This window comes from Condylostylus longicornis, unplaced genomic scaffold (assembly GCF_029603195.1).
Source record: "Condylostylus longicornis isolate FDR11 unplaced genomic scaffold, ASM2960319v2 ptg000038l, whole genome shotgun sequence".
In the NCBI taxonomy this organism is placed as follows: Eukaryota; Metazoa; Arthropoda; class Insecta; order Diptera; family Dolichopodidae; genus Condylostylus; species Condylostylus longicornis.
The window spans coordinates 9,038,813-9,062,231 of NW_026578007.1; the positions used below are offsets into that span (position 1 = coordinate 9,038,813).

Sequence of the window (23,419 nt, forward strand, 5' to 3'; positions counted from 1 at the left end):
TAATAATTCACAACTTGTATACGAAAAATTTATTTACAAAACTTTTATTTCTATAATAATCTTTTGTATTTAAACTTTCAAGATTAAACGCTTTAATTAAATTCAAATAAAAATTAGGTAAAATTGTTAAAATTAAAAAAAATCTGATGTGATCAGCACATAACCGACCGTAAAATGTTTTATCTAGTTTAACGAAAATGTTAAATGAAGGTTATGACAATGGCCTTTCGTATTTAAAGGGCTTTTTCATAATCATTTCAGTATTAAGAAAGTTAGTAAGCTTCTGTTTAATCTGGAAAAATGTAAATTTGACTCTTATAGTAGAGTTTAGCTTTGTGCCATTCGAATTCCCTGAAAAGTTCATCAGTTTTCTTCAATTCGTGACAAATCAAAAATAAACTCACATATAAAATTTCATCAAAGTCGGTTTAGCCGAACTTAAAATACACAGACCGAAAGACCAACAGAATGAAATCTCTTTAAAAATAGTTTATTTAGGCTGATCTACCATATAAAAGTGCATTTCCACCGAAAATTCGATATCTAAAATTTGGTGCCATCACATAACCTCTCATATTGTATGCGATACAGCTGGTAAAATTAAACAAATAAATATTCAATGAAATAAAGCAAATTATTATACCCTACATAATTAATATTGTTATCAAGAAAATTTCAGATTTTGAAGGAAATTCAAAATAGCAGAGTTGTTCTTATTTATCAATGGTATAGTTATCTAGGAAAGAAAATTGTATCAAAATTTAACACTTTTATTTAAGCACCTTATTTTTAACAGTAAAACAACGTTATCAAACAATACAGGACGTGTGAACTATTTTATTTAAAATTTGGTCAAAAAATAACATTATTGTAATTTAACCCTTAACGAATGAATGCCGCCATACAAGCGGCATGATTTGATATTTTGGAAATCTGTTAAGTTTGGCATCAATTATGCATGCAACAATTAAGGTCTATCGGCAATTGTTTTCTATGGACATGTATTTTCATATACTACCATATATTATTAAATATATAAGTAAATTTAATTATGGACCTTTTCTCGTTCTGGACATGAATCACTTAAAAATGCGTCGACCTACTGGTCATAGTTTTAGAAAAATGCTTTCGACACGAAGTCATTGTGAATCTTAGAGTATATTTACTTGTAGGGTATATAAAATAAATTTAAATAATTTACATACATTCTATAAATTATATATTTGATTTTTCTTCTATAGACCTCGTAAATAATAATTATATTAATAATAATACACTTGCATATGTATATAAAATTTTTATATTATATATAAAAACCAAAATCAATATGTGCCCAATGACACATAAATTTTGTGTTCATTGAATAAACTTTCCATTCATTATTATATTATACTATTATTATTGTTATAATTATTATTATAATTTTCTTTCTTTATTAATATATTCTGGCTATATACAATAAATTCTTCATATCTCTGAATTTATTAAGTTAGTTATGAATATATTACCAATTATTATAAATATTAAGTTTTATATAATTAAAAAATATATAAAAATTTACAAGGTGTTTTTTTTAATACGGTTAATAATAACAGAAATTTCCTCGTATATTGAATTTATATGTTTTAATCAAAATTTCTGTATAACGTAAACTATATGTCTGGACTGTAAATTAAAAATTTTTTAAACACTTTAAAAATTACATTAAATAAATTGAATAGAACGAGTCTGTAGATCAATATGGATCACAAAACAAACTACGATTAATATTCTACTTCAAAACTAAATATACATAATAAGAAGCTAGTCAAATTTCTATGCGAATTCCCAAGAGGTAATTCAAACCTTTCATTATTACATTAATTATTTTTCTATGTTTGAACTCAGTTTAATTTACATGAGCGACAAAGTTTTCTCAACAAAATACCTTAATAATATTGATTGAATATTTTCTGCTGAGGAAAATTTGAATATAAAGCTCAGATATGTATGTACGTTCTATGTATGAGTTCATATACATTCTAATATGATTAGCAAGATTTCAGAAAAATTCGAATTTAACCCCATTATCAAAGATTGAATTTCTTTTTCTGTATTGTTTTCATTGATTTTCACATAATTTAAAAAAAAAAAACAATAGTTAATCTAGCTTGTCATTTAAATTTTTTGTACATGCCGCATCTATGTAAAAAATAGGTCTGAAAATTAATGAGACAATTAAAAAGAGTTATGCAAATCTGTTGTAGAACTAATTTCTGTCATTTGTATTAAAAATATTTTATTATATATGATATAAAATTTTCATTCAACAAGACAACTACTGTAACAATATTCTTATATTAATTAATTTCAAGTGTCACTTTGAAATTTTATTTAACAATATATAATTTTTCACAATTCCTTCTTAATAATTTCCAAAATTTATATATTAAGAAGATCATAAAAGTCTCTTGTTTTCAATATGTTATACGAGTATATGCATTAAATTATATTGGATTTCAAGTTTTCTAATTAATTTATGGCGTTTTAATGCCGACAAGCAACATAAAACCTTTAAATAGCATCGTAATTGTATAATTGCAAAAAAACCTATTATTTAGGCAAAATGATCTCTTAACCAATTAAAAATTAAATTTATGCGATTCTTAGAATATTTAATTGCCACAATTTAAAAAAAAAATACCCATTTTTTATAGCATACCATAAAACATCATCAAAATCATCATTTTATCGTAACAACTAGTTATAAAAAATATTCACAATTCACAATTATACAATAATCTTAAATCTATCTGTAATATAGCGTGACTTTTTATCATAATTATAATTGACCCTGTTAAATTATACTTTAAATCTTCTGGTTTTTTTTTTTCTTATTGTATTTAATATTATTTTCTTTTATTAAATCTAATATTTTATTAATATAATTTCATATTCTTTACCTCCTTATTATTTTTTTATTTTTTTTTGTTGTTTTTTTTGGTCCTGTTAAAAGTCTTGAACCTTTTTTCTATTTTTCATCTGATATTTCTATTGTTAACTTTTATTTTTTTTTTTATTATAATTTTCACTCTTTTCCTATTTTTTTTTTCTATTATGTACAAAAGATATTTGTGTATTATCCTTTTTACTTAAGTTATAATTTTTGCTTTTATTTTATTTTTATCTTATTTAATATTTTTTTCTTTTTTCTATTTCATCGAAAACACAATCCCTTCCTTGTAAAGCAAGATACTTTAAATTTATATTTAATACACAAGTATTAAAGTACATAGAAATTTAAAAAAAAAGCAAGCAAATTGTATACACAGACTGAAATATCAGAAAATTTTAGAGAGTTAGCGTTCCATTTAAGGGCATATAATAAGAATATACAGAAGAGAAAAACGTATAACACACTCTGTAAGAGTATAATAATATTGTCAACTACCCCAAACAGTATAACAGAGTATAGTTGAGAAAAGTACTGATCAGGTTTGTCATTTTAAAATATTTCTTCTAAATCTAAAAAAGTTTTTTATTATTCATCGAAGATTTAAAGAATCACTAACAATCTTTTTTTTTCATAGAATTCACAGAATACGTTTTACTATTGTGAACTTCAGCCATTAACTATTGTGAACTTTTTTTATATTTTAAGCAATTTTTCAAAAAAAAAAAATGAAAAAAAAAAATGGTTTAGAAATTTGGAAATGAATGACAAAGCTATTACTGACTCATATTTATTCCGTCTAACATCATATTTATAACAGTTTTTATTTTATCACGGCCTAAATATATTTAAGGACCAATTGAGAGAAGCCGTTTAAAAAATTCATTCCAATATAAATGGCTTTAAAATTTAAAAAAAACTAAAAATAAACAGCAATTCTTTAATATTTCAATTAATAATTTAGATTTTACTCTTTTTATTATATATTAACAAAACTTTTATACAAGACAGTTTTCCATTTAAAAATTCCTCCCAACTATAAAACTGTGGAGTAGTTTGGAGTATTATATTACTTTAAAAAGAACGTGAATATATAGTCGTGTATATATCTATGTTAAGAATAGAGTTTGCATTTTGTATAACAGTTAGGTATAACATTAGACAAAGGTTATATTATTATATTGCATAGCTTAGACTATATATAATAAAGAAAAGTAGGTTAAAAATTATTTTCAGTTCATTAATTTAAAATGCTTATTATACATGGATATTTAAATATGAGATAAAATGTATACACAAAATTACAAACGCATTAAGTGGTAATATATAATGTAAATACATAAATATATCATTTAATATATTATATTATGTACATATATGCTTGTATAACTATATCCTTTATCCACTAATACAATATCCTTTCTATTTGAATAGTCAATTTTGTGAATATTATTTTCCTTTTAATTTTCTTCTTTTATATTTTGTTGTAGTTTTTATTGTTATTTTCACTTATTTTTTTTCCTCTCATTCTTATTTGTTTTTTTTCTCTGAATTTTGTATTTTTTTTTTCTCTTGTTATTGTTATTGTGAAGTAATTCATCCGAAGCAATTTTAGTAAACGATCTCAGCTAACAATAATTAACTTAATTAATTTCAGAGTCCTAACAAAACTATTTGGATGTTTTTATTTCTCTTTTCTCATTTTTCTCTTTTCTCTTTTTTTTTATTGCTTTTTGTTCTTATAATTATTATTTTGTAAATTTTTTCTTTTTTTTATTTTCTTGTATTAAATGCTTGTAAACCATTTACGTCAACCATAATTAAATATACTGAAAATTTATGTAAAAATGCGGAAAAAAATAACATACATACAAACATTTATGTACTTATGTATTTATACAACTGTGTATATTAATATGCATAGGTTTTTACATTGATACATAGTACAACATGGTGGTACTAAAATTATTTTTTTATTTTTTTTTCCGATTTTTTTGATTTTTTGATTTTTTTTTGCTCTATGAGAATATTTCAAATATTATAGAGGCACTTGAATTATAAGGTAATTTAGAACAATGATGAAATCATTAAAAATTAAATTCAGTTCATAATTTTTTTTTGTACATTTGCATTTGAATTGTAAATTTTTTATAATTAAAAGTAAGTTAATTTTGAATATTTTTGAATTAGCTTAGAATAACATTGCGGTTAAAAGGAACTCAAATTCACTTAATGCATGTTAAAGAACTCTGAAGCAATTAAGTTGTTCACTTTACTTGTTCATATAGTTTGTATTTTGTTAATTAATTATAGTTTATATTGCTTACTTTATTAGAAAATTATCACTTATAACATGGTGTTATTTTTAACTTTAAACGTTTTAAAGCAAGAACGTCCCATATTTAAGAAAATCTATAGAAATTTTGGAATTAATTGTAATAAATTCTAGACCAATTTTTTTTAGCAATTATAATTTGTCATTTGAATCGAATTGTTAATTTTCTATTTAATTTTCTTTCTGTACTGTAAAATTTATTAACTTTAAACATGAAATCCCTATACTTTGTATAAAATCTAAATTAATTTTGAAAACGTTCAGAATTCATTCGGTCTCTATTGATAGTTGATTTCAGAAAAGAAGAGAATGATTTTCAAAATAAAACTATTTAAATTTTTCATTTAACTTGGTTTCTTATTTAAAAATTTCTCCCTGCAACCAGAACTTTGAAATCTGAAAAAATTTTTTAAATTCTTAAAATTTTCTATTACCCTAGTATACACATTAATCTACAAATAATATAGTTAAATTTTAATTTTTTGATTATTTCTAATATTTTAAAATTTTTTATTTAATATTTTTTTATGTAAGACCTTTAGTTATTAAAGTAAATTGAGTTCGAAATTTAGTGTCTTAGAGTAAATTGCGTTCAAAACTAAAACAAAACAACTATTAGTTGTTTTTAATACCACCTTGCAAAATCATATTCATCAACATCTCAACATTATACGGATATTTTATTCGCATATATAAACACCTGGGAATGTAAAAGAAAAGAGCAAAAAAAAACAGTAGAAAATCACAATTTTTTTTTAATATATAAAACGGCTTAGCATTAGTAAACTACACAGCAGTAAATATCAGAGCAGAGCTCTTTACTATTAGCAAAAAAAAAAAAACAAAAATTATAATAAAAAATAGGATGTTTTACCCTCTCTTAAAATCTTCCGGTCTTTATTTTGGGTATATATACACAAAGTTTTTAACATATTATAAACTATAGTATGAAATTCTTACACCATTTATAACGCCTTAACAAAGGGAGATGTTTTTTGGGTTATAATTTTATATAGAACCGTTAATAATGGGAATGTAATTTGATTTACGAGTTTAAGTTAATCATTTGACTCAATTTAAAAATATAATTTTAATTGCAATATACTTAAATTTTATCAGGAATTCCGGTAATAAAAAATTTTAAATTTTAAGCTTAGATAAAGCAGATCATAATTGAATTATTAGAAAGTTTCAAGAACTAAATCAATAAGAATAATATGTCATTAGAAAAATAGCATTACTGCAAATGATTTTCTTGAATTTATAAGCAAATATAGCAATTAACTCTGTTTTCATGTAATATTGGAGTAATCTCAATTTTAAAACCTCATATTTTTACATTGAAATATTTTGTTAGTTAATAAGCACCAAATTGTTAAAAAACTCGTGATATAAGTTGATGAGGAACTGAATTTCATAGGTTGTAAAATGAATTCCGCAAGTTAGCACTTCCTGTCAACTTTGGAACACAAATTTTCAAAAAACAGAGACATGAAAGGAAAATGTCTCTTAATATTGTTTATTCGTCTGATTCCATTCTACTAAGCTGTTTCACAAATTTCTTCTAAATTATCTAGCATTCTGTATAAAATTTCACTATTTTTAGCTCAAAACTCATGTATTATTGCTTCATCAAGCCAAGGATAAAAGGATATCCCAATGTTGGTCACCTAATGTATTCATCTTCATATTTATTTTGTTCTTTCTTTCTTGTTCTTTTTTCCTTTTCATTTCAATGTGAAATTGTGTGGACCGCAAAAAGGATATAAATTTTATTCCTTTTATTCGTTTATTTTTCTCCGTGTATACCTACAAATTATATACATACATACATGCATATATATATATATATCTGTTATATAATAGTATATTTTTTTATTTTTATAAATTTTGATGATATTTTGGATTTATGTATGTTTTTCTTCTGTTGTTATTTTGGTTCTTAATTTTTTTTTCTCTTGTATTTCGTGAAAATAACCAGTTATATGCGATAGGACGACTCTACGACAATGAAGAAAAATGATGATGATGATAATAATTGTGATGATGATGCTGTTGATGAAAATAGTGGTAATGATGTTAATGATGATGACTATTATTGCCTCAGTATCATAACACTAAATGAAAATTTAAATAGTTAGAACCATAAAGTATGTTAAACAAGTGCACATGTCCCTATACATAATATATGTATATAGGAATTGTGTGTGTATGGAAATGTATGTATACATTGGTATATTACAAAAATTTTCAGGTAACGAATTAAGCTTAAAGTGATTTCTATGATAGTTCTTTTTTTCCCCAAAATTTTCGCAGACACAATTTTTTCGTGTTGGATTTTAGTTTTTTTCTTCATACAGCTCTTATGTTGTTTCTTGTTTCTTTTTTTTTGGGTTTTAATTTTAGTTTATGTCCTGTGAAAAAAAAAAGAAATGAGGAAATAAGAACTACTATAGTCATTTGAACGGTTATTTTTCTTCTATGCTGAAGTACATACATACATACATTTGCCTCATATACTCTATGTGCTATATGTAGCAGTGAATTGTAGAGAATTTTTATTTTTTCTGTTATAGTCTTAAATCAAGTCAAGATAAAATTCATTCAATTTTTATGAAAATTTATTTACATTGTTACAAAAACGTACATGCACATATGTATATGCATTCCTACAAAATATTGTATTCTAACGGTAAAGTCTTAAAATTCTTTAAACTTTTAACAGGAATTATTTTTAAAGAAAACTCGATAGGCAACGTCACGTTAAAAAAAATCACCAAAAATTTAAATATATGGTAATACATTTACTGTTTGCTGTGTTGCAAATTTATAGTAAATTTTTGAAAATGGTGCATGATTTTGGAAGAAATAAAAATAACATAAATAAAATTTTTAACCATTTCGATAGTTTTCGAGGTTGAACTTCAGTGTAAGCATGAGGTGATAGCAGTTAAAGCACAGAGATAGTGGAAATATTTTATTCGCAATAATCATTATGAATTTGAAGAGATTATAAGTTATGAGTATTTGATAAAGCGAAATGATATGAACAGTGCTAAAAATGTAGAAGAGTTTGTTTCTTTCATGATGTTTATAACAATTACAAGTATTACCAATTAGCATTACAATAAGCTTATTAGCATATTACGGTAGCAATTAATTTTTACTCCCAAGAACAGAATTGTCCGTAGTTCACTCCAATTTGGGCAAGAAGGTTAATTGGTAAATTTTATGTATATATAGGACAAAAACACCTTGGTCAAAAATTTTATTTCACTTCAGGTTTATATTTCTGACCATAGGGTTATTATTGTGTGTTTTCTGTAGTATTTTGTTTAATTCTAGAAATTAATAACAAAATATTTTAAGTATATACACTTGATTCAAATAAGGCTTTCATTTAAAAATGATCTTGTTAATTTTATTTAAAAGTAAAGCTTCTTAAAAAATTATAGTATTTTATAGAAACTCTTCTACATAAACAATTAAAATAACACAAAAATTTGTGCTAGCTTTTAAAATTTTTATATTTTCAAATTGACCCTAATTTAAGTATGCTAATTTTATTAAATGATCCTTTTTAAATTTACAATTAGTTTTCTCAGGAAAAAATGAGGAAATTAAATATTATAAAATAAAAACTTACATAACTTCCGTGTTATCATCATCATTATTATAGCATTAAAAGGATTTCACTGTTACACAAGTATACAAGAAAAGGGTGTTTATTTTTTGCTTAAATAAAACATAGGAATAGGGTAACAGTTAAATGAATTGTCACACTTTACTGATTTTTTGACGTTAATAATCAGTTTACTCTGATTGACTGACTTGAATAACAAAGCTCAAAGAATTGCTAAATTGTAGGAATTTGACTTAACTTGAAGCTCTTTGCCTTGAAGATTTTATTTTTCCCGATGACGACCATATTAACTACCTTATTTCTGCTAAAAAGAGGCTTGAACTCGCGTTAGAATAATTAGAGATTTTCTTTTTGACAGATCGATTTTTGTACGAAATTTATCCGAATCAAAATAATAATATGAAATCCTATTGCAAAATTTTGATATTAAATTGGAACTGGTTATAAAAAATTGGTCTCAAATACAGTCATTGAAATCAACTACTAAATAGCAACATTTTACTTAACTTTAGACAGTTAACCCCTATTAAAAACGAAAATTTTAGACATCAATCGTGACACGTTGGTGGTTGTAGTCTTCGATAATTTAAAAAATTTTGATAAAAATTTAGATTTTTTCTACTTTTTTTACAATTCTAAAAAGTTCTATTGAGCTCTAAAAGAAACACCCTACATTAAACATATTACTACTTATACGTACATATATATTTACCTATAAAATGTTTACTTTCCCGATGTATACCGGAGAGTTTGCCTGGTTCCATGTTTTACACGTGTACTTTTGCACTATTAAAAAAAAAGGAAGTAAACGATTCATTTTTTTTCTTCTCCTTTTTTCTTTTTATTTCTCTTACTTTTTCAAATAAATAAATGAGAAAAATATAACAACCCTAACCCCAAAGTAAAAAAAAACAAAAATAGTTTTGGCTGCGAATAAAATAGTTTGGCTTATATTATTTACGACACGATGGTGGTAGGTAGGTACTACTACAGTTATAATTTTATTATTCATGGTCTAGTAAATTATCCTTTTGCAAGAGAGTTATAAATAAAGAGGAGAAATTTTTTTTTTAAGTGATAAATTTTTAATTTAAAAAATTTTGCTTATGTATGTGAATTTGTGATTGTTTGCACATAGAGATATGGGAGTGAAAAAAAAGTGTTAAATTTTGAATATAAATTTTTTTATTTCTCTGAAATTTTCATAGAAATTTTTTTATTTATATTTTTGTCCTTTTCTACAAGTATTACAATAAATGTCCTGTGTAATATGTAAATTAATGTTTTTATTAAAAAAAAAAGGCAAACTTTTTTCAGATTTTTACTTTTTTAAATCGTTCCACTTTTTCTAGAACTTTTTCAAAAAGTTTTTGAAAAAAAATGATTATTACTCGTAGTTTTCCTCTGTCCGTTCGTGAATATGTTTACGAAACTTCTATATCCTTGAAAATAGAAAGCTGAAATTTTATATGTGCTAAAATCTTTACTAGAAACTTATTTCAGTCGAAGAAAATTTTTAACTATCTCCCTCCCCCTAAGAGTTATAACCAAACCATAACCCCATAAATGCCATTCTTCAACTACTTATTTCAGCGAAATCATAAGAATTTTTTTTAAATTTTGGGAACGCAAAAAAGCAGTGCCTTACTTTTTTTATTACAACATACTATATTTGAACTTTAAAAAAACAAAATGGTCGTTAATATTTATCTGAAATCGGTTTTTTCCCAATTTTTGATATTGTTTTTCTTCTAGACCTCAGGTTCCAATAGTCTGAAATTTTAATAGCTTTTAGACTCTCTAATAAATAGTTCATTTCGTTAGAAGAAATTTTTTTCAATCTTCACCCCTTCAAGTTATAGCCTGCCGAAATTTATAAAATCTGAATTTTTGGCACCTTATATTTCCGAAAATGCAAGTTTTTCCAAATTTCTATAAACTCAGAAAGCTAACGGTAAATTCCATGCATAATTATTTTTCTTAACTCACACAATTAACCCTTAAATTGAGCATTATGTTAACCCCTTTTTAAATTAATTTTTGCTTTATTTCAAAGGCTGCACAAATCGTTCATCCTAAATGTATGCAATCCTTGAAACAGTTTCCTATATGAATGAAAGTAATTTTAATAGTGTAGTAGGTACAAATAGATTGTTTTTAAAAGCAATATTTTCACTTGTTGGAGGGAAAAGTGCTATATTACAAACCATTGGTTTGACCCAAATTTATTTTTTTACTGTTTTGTTTTCGTTTATTCTATACTTCTAATTAAGTATATTGGAATTTCAATAATAATTGTGTGTGGCTTCAAAGTTTCATTTCCCATTTTTTTTTGTGTTTGCTTGAAATATTGTAAATTAAACGTTAATAGCTAAAAAAAATTCAAAGTACCTATACCCGAAAATGAAAAAAAAAATGGAATTTGGTTTCAATGATTTAATTGGATAAAATATTTGATTTTTTTTTAAAACAAAATTTTTTCATTTAATAAAGCATAAATGGAGATTTATGTGTCTTTTTAAAAAAAAAATTATACCCTGATACCATAAATATTATATATATATTAAAAACTTTATTGTTTTATAACTATAATTGGGACAGGTAAAACTAAAAATTACTATAAAATATAATTTTATTTTTATTAAATTTGTTTGTGTAATTAAATTGAACCAAAACAATAGTTTGTATAGTAGCACATTTCTCTTAAATTTTCGAAATCAATGCTTTACCTAAAACAATTAAAATGAGGCTTAAATAGGCATACAAATTCCCCCAGGTTCTTACTGTCGCATACTCTTAGAATAAGGTTTATTAATTATTCATTAGTACAATTTCCATTAGTACAAACTTTGAGAGAAAGTGATAGAATGTTTCTGACAGTTCTTTAATTATGACTCAAAAACAAAAGTATATAAAAACTAATTTTTTCAAAAAAAATAAATTATTTATAATTATTATGTATAAACGCCCCAGGTTTCAAATTGTCACTATTTCCTGTTAATAAAGAAAATTATATTAAACATTTTTTTATTAAAAAAGTTGTCACTCAGTCATTTGTTTTATAAGTTTCACAATATAGGGAAAAAAACCTAATTTGAATAAATGCAAGGTTGCAAAATAATTGCAGATAATAAAATAATTTTTTTTCAAAAAAATTTGTAAGTTGAATTTTTGAAATGCTATGAAGTACTCCAAGCAAATAATCCTTAGAAAAATTGGTTTTTTATTAAAAACTCTTTGTGTATAAAATTTTAAGTTGTTGTCTTAAAGATTTTCCTTAAAGTAAAAGAAAGAGGACTTGACAAACAGTCAAAATAAAATTTAATAGCGCAATTTTTTTCCCATTTTCTTGATTTTTAAAAATATGCTAAAAAGTAACAACAAATTAAAACAAAATGTTGTTCATCTGTGGCGTTTTTATTAAATTTGTTTAATATTAAATTTTACTTTGTAATAAAAATTTAGGACAATTCCGGTATATAGAATATTCATAGTTCTGATCCAATATTAAATTTCGATGAATAGAATTTTTTTAATATTACTTAATCATAAATATTAATAATAACAAAATTTCATCTCAAATATTATGAATTTTTTATTTATGAATGCCTCTTAAAAAGTAATTTAGTTTACGCATAAAATATAAATTGAAAAAATTGTATCTTCCTAAAAGTATGCAATTTTTATATATTAAATTGAAAATTTTAAAACACAAGTACATATTCCCAACAACATCGTTTAATTTTTAATGTTCTTAACATTTAATAATTCAAAAATAATTACAAAACAATAGTTTCCACAAAAGTTATTTCAAAAGTTTTCCCGCCAGGGAATCAAATACGCCTTAATAGCCAAGAAGTAATAACAAAATTAATTAAACAAAGTGAAAACATAAAATATAACAATAATTCATTTTTCCAACTTTTATGTGATTGTAATACGTTGAACTAAAAAAAAGTTAAACATATTCCGAATAAATTTCCTAGACGAAAAGGAAGTTGTCACTGCACAATACGTAGCATTGTACACATTGTATACAAATGCATACATACATAATATTTATTATTACTTCTATACTGGGATAACAATTAAAAATATGACACAATTACAATTTTGAAAAAAATGAACTATTTTGAACCATATAAAAACTTTTCAATTTAAAAAAAAAAAAAAACAAAATGGAAAAATAAAGTAATTAATTAACTTTAAAAATGCGATTTTATAAATTGGAAAAAAAAATTTTTTAAAACAAGTCTAAATGACTGTAATTTAGGTTAATCAGATTTCTAAGTTGGGTAAATTAAAAAAATCGACTATTTTGATGATACCAATTGCAAGTAACACTACAATTTTTGGAACCAAAATCGGCTTTTCCCAACATTCAATCAATCGGCATTCAATCCAATCGGCATTCTCAATCAACTTTATCGAGTTGTTATTTCCCCCCTGAAAATTATCTCATAATTTTAAAGAAAAATTGTCAAGAGTTCTACTAATAGTATATACATACATATATATATAGTTTGTTGAGAAATGAAACAGTGTATAACATATACAAGGTATACGGATCATACACTGTTTTATTTCTCAACAGACGTGGACCACATATATTTCGTTCTCAAAGTAAAGCTTTTTTCATTTGCGAATCACTATTATACAAAATTTGAATTTTAAACGTTTTTTCAACAATTTATTTTTCGTGATATTACGCAAGTTTCGGTATTTTCCTTAAGCTCCAGTGCATGTGACTTAAATTTAAACTATTTACTTAATTTACCTTGGGAATTCATTATGGACGATTGTAAAAATTATTAATATTTGACAAATATTAATTAATAATACTATTAAATTATTAAATTTCACAGTTTTAACTTATTATTAATTGGGCGAAGAAACGATTCGAATTCACGCCTATATAGATAATTCTAATATGATAATGTAAAATCGATGATTTATATGGATAATCCTGCATCGTATAATAGTTTCTTTATAAACACTAAGGAATTGATAATATTCTTGCCGAAATGTATATACGTGAAATACACAACACGATATTTTCCGAATTCACTATACCTTAAATATAATTGTTACCAACACTACAAAATGAAATTACATTTGAAAAGTAATTGATTTAAATAAAAAAATTACAAAAAAAAATTGCAATTCAATCTAAATCAAAATGAAATCACCGACAAGATTTAAGCAAAACTTCTCTATATCTTTAAAATCAGTTTAAAATTTTCCTTGTCCTCCATTACTTGATGTAATATTGTATTTCATTGAATCCTATACGTTGAATACATTCACTTATAATAATCCCGGATAATACAAAAAGAGATTTTTGAATAAAATACATACATACGAGTACATACATACATACAATTAAATTCCGAAATAAAGACATTTTTAGTCGTGTTAATAACATTATTTTTTTACCTTAAGTAAATAATAACAAATATATACGAGTATGTATGTAGAGTAGACGATTATTCCACTTAATCCCATCAGAAACAGCAACATGTAAATGATTACTTTTGAAAAACAAGAAACACAACAAAAAAAAACTTATATTTATTTAGGTAAATTGTATAAATGTTTAAAAAACCTACTTACATAATAATTATAAAGTTCATATGTGCATGTATACCAATTATAAATTTATATACATATGTACTTGGTATACAAACACATTATACATATAGGAAACAAAGCATAAACAATTAAAAGTTTTTTATAAAAAAAAAAAAGTTGGAACAAATTTTTTTTTTTTTTGAATTAAACATACACTTAATTTTTTTTTTTTTGTTTTTTCATTTTTTATGCAAAACTAATGAAAAAAGTAAAGTAAAACTTTACAATTTCCGTACAGTTTTTACACTACTTTACTTTGTTACTTTGGTATGTTATGGAAATAAAAACTATAATTTGTACATAATGTACACATGGCAAGAAATAAAAGAGAAAAATTTTTTATTTTTAGTTTTCAAAAAATTTTAAATTTATCCTATATATACAGGTACATTATATTCAATTAAGTGATGTTAAAAAAAAATAAGGAGATTAACCAAAGTTAAATAGTATCCTAGGTACATTCATATAGGTATACCTTTATAAAATTTTATGCACATTAAAGATTATTATAATTTCTCACTTTCATTTAAAAGGATTTTAACCCGAATATGTTTTAAAAAAATAAAAAATATTTAATAAAATTATAAATGAAAAAGAAGAAAGACAAAAGAAAATTATATTTTTAAAGGATATACAAAAATGTTTATTTTATTAATAAAAATATAAAAAAAATTGAATTTAAAAGTTGCTTAAACTAATTACAGTATTTTACTTGTAATCATACAATATTTTATGTGTGTATAGCGTTTAAGATGTCACATGTTTCATTTCAAAATTAAATTAATTAAAAATTTATTAAATTTCTTAACGATTAAGTGCAATCATGCAAAATGATTGCGGGCCGGCCTTGCATGAACATGCAAAGAGAATGGGCCGCCCCGCAAACGATCTTTGTAGGAGTTGCTGTGACGAGGGGGAGGAGGAAACGGTGACCCAACTTCTATGCTCATGTCTGGCACTGGCGAACTCCAGGCAGAGATTTTTTGGGTCTTACTTCTTCGGGCACTAAGGACTTGGCATATGTAAGCGTTAGGAATTTGAACCGATTTTTAAAAGGTTCGGGCTGGTTCAGATGAGGAGCGCGAGAGAAGAGATCCAGCGGTACCACAACGGGCCTAGTTGTGGTACCGTTGGATAACCTAACCTAACCTAACCTAATCATATTACATGTGTAGATTTCAATTTTATATACAATAAAATTTTAACCAAGTAAAAAAATAAAATTTGGTCCTTTGCCAAAATTAAATATCCGCCTTTTTTAGATTTACAAAAAATTTTTTTCCATATAGTTTGTTTCAAAACCTGTCTAATAATAAACGGCAAAGACCATATTACTTTAATTTTTAACCGGGGCATTTTCTCAGGACCTGAAACCCTAAACCACTGACTTTCAAAAAACAATTGTCGAAGAAAAGTTGTAGAGATTTTGGAGAGCATTTCAACACCCATGACGCATAACCATATTTGATGAATTTTTTTCAAAACCACAACCCAAACTTTGTACGGGAAATACCAATTCCAACGATTATTCTTGTTTATTTTCAATAATGATCTGCGAGCAAAATCAAATATGTATCTTCATTACATTTGAACTCTTTAACTCTTTGCATTCTCAAAAAAAAACTATATAGAAAAAGAAATAGACGAACGGGCGGACATAGACATATAATTTTATTTCAACCAAAAATCTGTACATATAAATTAAGGGGTTGCACACTTTTCTTTTGCATAGGTATCGTGATTGTGAATATACCTGCTTATATATAGAATATACTCCTATAATTTTGGAGATAACCTACCGATTTTACTGTTATCTTACTGTGGAGATAATATATAAATTTAAGTGATTATAAATGCAACTTCCGAATATCGGTAAGCCGATAACCGAAAGAAAAGATCTGTTCAAATCGCGAAAAAGTTATTATGTGTACCGACTATACGAATGCAATGTCACATATCAAAAAAAAACAGGAGAAACAAGAGGTGAAAAATATATATACATAGAGTTTAGATGAGATAAATTTTCTATTGAGACATAAACTTCGTGACAGAAGGCAAAAAAAGCATTCTAAAACAATAAAAAAGTTTAAAACAGTAGTTTTTATTTCTAAGACAATTAAAAGCGAGTATATTTTTATAGAACATTTAAAAGTGAGTACTTTTTATCACAAAATATTCATTAGGATTGAGGAGGTATTGGTTATTCTATATTACCAAAACGAAATAGGACTATAGTAGCTTAAAGGTTTTTATTTTTTTTAATTAAAAAATTAACGAAAAATTTTTTGCGGACCATTGTTTTACGCAATGAAAGCTCTAAATCCAGTGGCGTTTAAATTATAAAATTTGGATTTTTGAAACTTATGCGATCACAAGTCGATTAGTTAACAATATAAATATTTCAAAAGTATTGACTGAATAGCAGTCGCGAGACTTTTGTCAACTATTTTAAAAGGAATATTTAAAACGATTTAAAAAAATTTTTCATAGGTCATGCTCTAAATATGATTCAAATATTTACATCAAAGAGTTATAGAAGCATGTTATATATTAACGGCTTTAGAAAATCTCCTTTACTCTCAACAGTACTGATCGATATAACAAAATCTAGTACATTATTTTAATAAATTATGTAAAAATTTTCTACATTACCTTGTTAATTAAATCAATTGATATTTATTTCTCAAAGAAAATAAATAAAAATGACCTTAAAGCCTTTGTGATGCTATAGTATAAAAAATTAAAAATTTAATTTGCCGGTTCCTGTCTTCTAATTTAAAATAATTAAAATGATTTCTTAATTGTCTTATTACAATTGAATGGTTCACTACAATAGACGATTATTATTAATTTAAACTATTTATATTGCACGTAAATACTTTAAATTCAATTAACTGGAATTAAGTATAATTAAAATTTAAGGTGTAATTCATTTATTGTGTGCATTCAAGATAATATTCACCTTGATTCAAAAAGAAAATTAAATTATAATTGCGTACGTATTATTGAAAATTTACTGAACCTAATTAAGTACAAAGTCACATATTATTATCATGTATTTGGAAACGAGACCAATGAAGGCAAATTTTAGAGGAGGCCAAGACCCAGTCCGGGTTGTAGAGCCATTGATGATGATGATTTGGAAACTTTTAAAGCGACTTAATACAATTTAAATCTTTAACCCCTTTTGAATGAATCAAAAATAATTTTATTAAAACAGTTGCAGCTTTAAAATCATTTAATATTTTATTTTTTTTTTCGTATTTTACAGGAAATTACTTTACGGAAATCAGCAAGTAATGAACGTTTAGGATTAACAGTTAGTTACAGTTCTGGTGGTAATGGTTCAAGTTCTGATGATACTGATGCTTGTACAGAAGTTTATATTAGTGATATTCAACCGGATAGTATAGCTGCAAGAGATGGTCGTCTAAGGCAAGGTGATCAAATTTTACAAATAAATGGTCGTGATGTTTCAAATAAAGAAGAAACTGAAACATTAATATCAGAAAATAAGAACGCTGTAACATTATTAGTTAGTCGTTATTTATATAATGTAAGTAATTAAAAAAAAAATTTAAAAATAAATTCATTTTTATAATTCTTTTTTCTTTTTTTTTTTGCATTTTAAGGACGAAGATTTTAATGAACAATTAGAAAATGATTATTATGATGATAGAATATTAAGATATGAAAATTGTATTGTTGAAACATCAAAAAATACACCAACAAGTGCTAATAATTTTATACCTACATCAACAAATCTTCCACTTATGATAAATTCTCGTGGTTCAACAGCAAATTCAATTTCAACAACATCATCATCACAAAAATCATCTGTAGCAAATATGCAATGGCCACCACCACCACCTTTATCCCAACTTATTAATATGGATTCAACTGTATCACAAAATATAGATGAACAAAAAACTCGCAATTTTATTACATCAGCATTTTCACCATCTGATCCTTTAAGTGATATTAATATTAAAGCACAATTAGATTCTGTTAATGATGAATTAGCAATATTAGATTCAAAAATGGAAAATATGATGTTAAGTTGTACAGCATCATCAAATAATCAAAAGAAAATTGATAAACTTAAACAATATTTATCAAATGATTGTAATAGTGGTTGTGATAGTAATAATACAACGACAACAACATCAACAAATCAGTGCGTTTATAAAGCACCAATCGATGATATGAAAAATAATGACTCTCATAATTCTAATGACACTAAATTATCAACAACTCCAATTCATGACAATAATAAAACTTCATCACCAAATTCAACAAAAATATCGAAAAATTTAGAAAAATCTCGTCATATACATGAACCTAAAATTGTTGAACATATTTATGAAACGATACCTGAAGATTCTGAATCTGAACCAGTTTATTGTTCACCATATGAAAGTTTAAATGATAAATATATTGTTGAACATTGGATTGATATGCATCAACAACATCATTTACACCATCATCATCAACAACAGAATTTAACACAACAACAACAACAGCAGCAACAACAATTACTGAAACAACAAAAGAAAAATAAATCTGGCCAATCACCGAAATCAAATCAACAACCTCCACTGCCACCAACTCCAATACAATCAATGATATGGCAAAAAAATCTTGTTAATTCATCAACTATTATTACAAATAAAAGTAACAATTCATCAGATGATCAAGAGAATAGTTCAAGTGCATATAATACAGGCGGATCTTGTAATAGTAATAATCAGTTAACACTTGAATTAAACTGTAATACATGCCAAAATAATTCGAATACATTAAATTCTAAAGGACAAAATAATACATTTATATTAAGTTCACCTCAATCTATGACACCAAATCCTGGAATACATGGAAATTGTGATGGAAGATCTCCATCAAATTTAGATCAACAAACATTATCCTCAGCACTCTCCTTTTCTATTAAATCAGCTACAACAGCCGTAAACACAAATAATAAGCAGCAAATGCAAAATATTTTAAATTCAAAAAGTGAAACTAATATTCAAGGTCAAAAGATTTTCTTCCCAGATATGAATGATAATTGCAAACAATGCCATATTTATATGAAAGAGAAATTGAATAGACTTTTGAATAATGGGGGTAATAATGTTAATAGCCCAAAACATACACCGCAAATAAAATTTCCAAGTCAAATACCAGCGCATCAAGTTCAACAACAAATACAAAATAGTTTACCTTCAACTAGTAAGTAAAATGCTAGGATTTTTTAATTCTAAATCTATTTTAAATCAAATAATTTTTTTTTTGATTCTTATTATTTTATTTGACTTTTCAGTTGATCCAGCAATTTATACAAATGAAACACACTTGCAGCAGGCAATATTTTTGCAACAAAAACTAATGCGGCAGGTTGTATCATCACAGCAAAATAAACAACAGCAACATCATCAACAACAAGAACAAAATATTCAATTTATTGGCAATACTCCAATACACCAACAAGCATGGATTACAATACAAAATAGGCACGGTATACGACAACCAAATCATTTTACAGCACCAAATTTAAGTCAATATCATTTTGTAAGCAGTAAAGAAGTAAGAAAATTTAATTTAAATAAAATTAAATTTTAAAACTATAAAAATAATTTTTCGTTTCAGGCTCCAACATCAACAACAAAATCGAATTGTGATGAAGAAAAAATGGAATGGAAAGTAAAACGTCGTCAAGATGGTACACGTTACATTGTTAAAAGACCAGTACGAAATCGTTTACTTAAAGATCGTGCAATTAAACTTACCCAAGAACGTAATGATTTAACAACAGAAGATGATACAATATCTGAAATAAAAATTGGAAGATATTGGTCAAAAGAGGAACGTAAAAAACATATTGAACATGCTAAAAAGAGACGACAACGTCAACAAATTATAATACAAAATCATTCACCATCATCAGATATTTTTGTAACATCAAATACAAATACACTTGGAAATTATAATAATCAGCAGCAACAGCAACAACTATTAATGAGATCATCAATAAATGTTCAACAGCAACAACAACAGCAACAACATAAATCTATAGTTAAAAAATCAAAATCTGAACATAATACAGTTAATATTGATACAATAATTTAAATGAAAAAGGATGCTATTTTAACACTTTGTAATTTTGTAATAGTAATCAGATGAATACTCAAAATTCTATTAAAATTACACCAATAGATAATAAGTAACCAATAAATTTGGAATATTGATAATGTACGATTGAACTCTCATAACCATGTTTCATATGCGCATGATCAATATGCTCAAAATATAATTGGATCGCAAAATCCTTAAATTTTTAGAGAGAAACATTTTGAACATGATATTTAAATTTTTTTAAGCCCATATTAAGGTTACTTGATTGGGCATATTTAATTAATTTAAATTTAATTAAATAAAATATTTTCTTTTTTATTTACCCGGTTGAAGTTGTTATTAAATTCTGATCTAAATTTAATTCTTCTGGCCTAAGTTTATACCAATTGCATTAAAGTGAAGATTATTTTTCATACTTTAATTAATTTTTCAAAATCACTTAACAAAAATGTTATATACAATCTATCCAATTGCTTAAAGTTCCTATATGTAATAATTATTTAAAATAATTTCAAATTTTCTAAAAATTTATTCTATGCTTATCATTATAACGTATATATATATATAATTAAAATCACAATAATTATTGAAAGTTAATAAATAAATAAGATATTCAAGTTAAAAGAAAACAAATATGTATATGTAAATTTATTAATTAAGATTTTAAATGAAATAATATTTAATTTTTTTTTATATATTGTACATAATAAATAATAATTCAAGTATTTTTTTTTAATATAATATGTAAAAGTAAAATTATAAATCTTAATTATATATTAATAATAAATTATATTTCTGTTATAATAAAAACTTCAAAATTAAATTAACGCAATGTTCTCTAAATATTCGAAAAAAGAGAAAACACGAAATCCAACTATAATCATTGGCTTTAGGTAGCAGTCTGCTCCCGAATTTTATAAAAATTTTTAACATAAATTTCATGTAGAAAATGGAATAAAATAGATGTCATTTAGTTCTACCTACTAATTCTAATTCATATTTTAATGTGTTTGCCCATTTTGTCATGCTTTTAACAGGGCTATTTCAGCACTTCTTAATCGATTCAAACAATTTTAATTTTCTCTCTTTTTGTGAGTTTAGTTATTGTGCACGTGTAAATTCTTAAATGCCAAATCAGAGAAAATTTGGATTAACTGAGTTATCGGATTGCGTATTCGATTTGCCTGCCACATTTAATGTCAGTCAGAAATTCATTTTTTAAATACCAAACAATAATAAAATGAAAATAATCAACTACACATCAGATTATATTAAGTTAACAAATATAAAATTAAAAAAAACTTTTTATTTTTGAAATTTTAGACAATATTGTTTGTTAATCAACAGTTTTATAAATTTTGGAACAAAATTCTCCTATATACAATACCATGTTCAATTGTGCTCTACAACAGCCTCCAAAAGTCTAAATTTGGCTAATTCAATATTAACATTAGAAAAGAGATTAAAATTAATTTATTTTACCCTGTAAAAGCCTAAAATTTGTTATTTAAGAATTTACATATTGCTAAAACGTTGATTTCTAAAGAAAAACTACAATTAAAATATTCTTAATTAATGGTATTACTTATGCATTTCAAAAACTAACATTATTTTCAAAAATTTTGCCAATCTGATATAGCTTTAGAATTTATACATTTTTTTACCTTGAAATAAATCGAAAATAACCTTTAAGCTTATGTCTTCAAAAATTTGCAGTAATAAAATATTAATATGAAATTCAGCATTTAAATCTCATAAGCCGGATTGTGTATTAGTGCAGTGTTTACTGCCATTTTTAATTCAGAAATACTTTCTTTCATCACATTTTATAATAATATTTTCAACTTAAACTTAATGATAAAACAGATTAATCTATAATGTCTTCCTTATTATGATAATGATAAAAATTTATTTATTATATATTATGAAAAATAAATTATAAACCTATAAATACATAATATATCTATTTAAAATTTTGAAACTTTTATTGAGTTTTGTATATCTATATATATGAATCACAAATACGAATAATCCGCAGTATTTAAAACAAAATTTATAGCAAGTAATTGTAAATAATATTCTTCTTATTGTATAAATTAGTAATATATTAACTAAAAAAAAAAATATTTATAAATTAATAAAATAAAATTTTCAAAAAACCACTCAAACAAATTCCTTATTAGTTATTTAAGTAACACTAATTCAATAATAAAATAATAAATGATGCAAACGAAAAACGAAATTCATAAATAAAAATAATAATTATATTTCACTTAAATTTTTAATATAAAATAAGTAAAGTATATAAAATTTATAAAAATAAAATATTTATGACACCTCAAAAGTGCATTAAAAATTTATTATTATAAGACATAATTTCGATTTAAAGTTGCAATTGCTGAATTGTCTAGTAATAAAGTATTAAGCCCTTTTCATAGTAATCAACAATTTGATGTTCACTAAAAATAACTATTCATAATCATTTTGACGCATCAATAATGATTTCATAATCTATTGCAAGCTCAAAAATTTACAAAAAATCATTGCAACAGCGTCACTTTTTTTTTGTGATTGCAAAAAAAGTGAATGACAAAAATCATCAACACATGAATGTCTAATTGTTGACAACAATGAAAAGTACTTTATACTGCATTTTTGAAGTCACGAATTTTATAGATATATAATTTATTATGTAAATGAATAAATAAAATTAAAAAGCAAAAAATGTAATAATTTCGTAATGATA

The 23,419-nt window shown here is 24.5% G+C and overlaps 1 protein-coding gene across 1 annotated transcript in view; it reads left to right on the top strand.

Moving 5' to 3' along the window:
• Positions 1-21,027, top strand: part of LOC129609266 (myb-like protein I) — a 124,963-nt gene extending 103,936 nt beyond the window's left edge. The window contains 4 exon segments of the mRNA XM_055521201.1: positions 17,813-18,097; positions 18,174-19,770; positions 19,862-20,124; positions 20,188-21,027. Of these exon segments, the coding sequence (XP_055377176.1) occupies positions 17,813-18,097; positions 18,174-19,770; positions 19,862-20,124; positions 20,188-20,667 (2,625 nt within the window). The 3' untranslated portion in view covers positions 20,668-21,027.
• Positions 21,028-23,419: the final 2,392 nt, after the last annotated feature.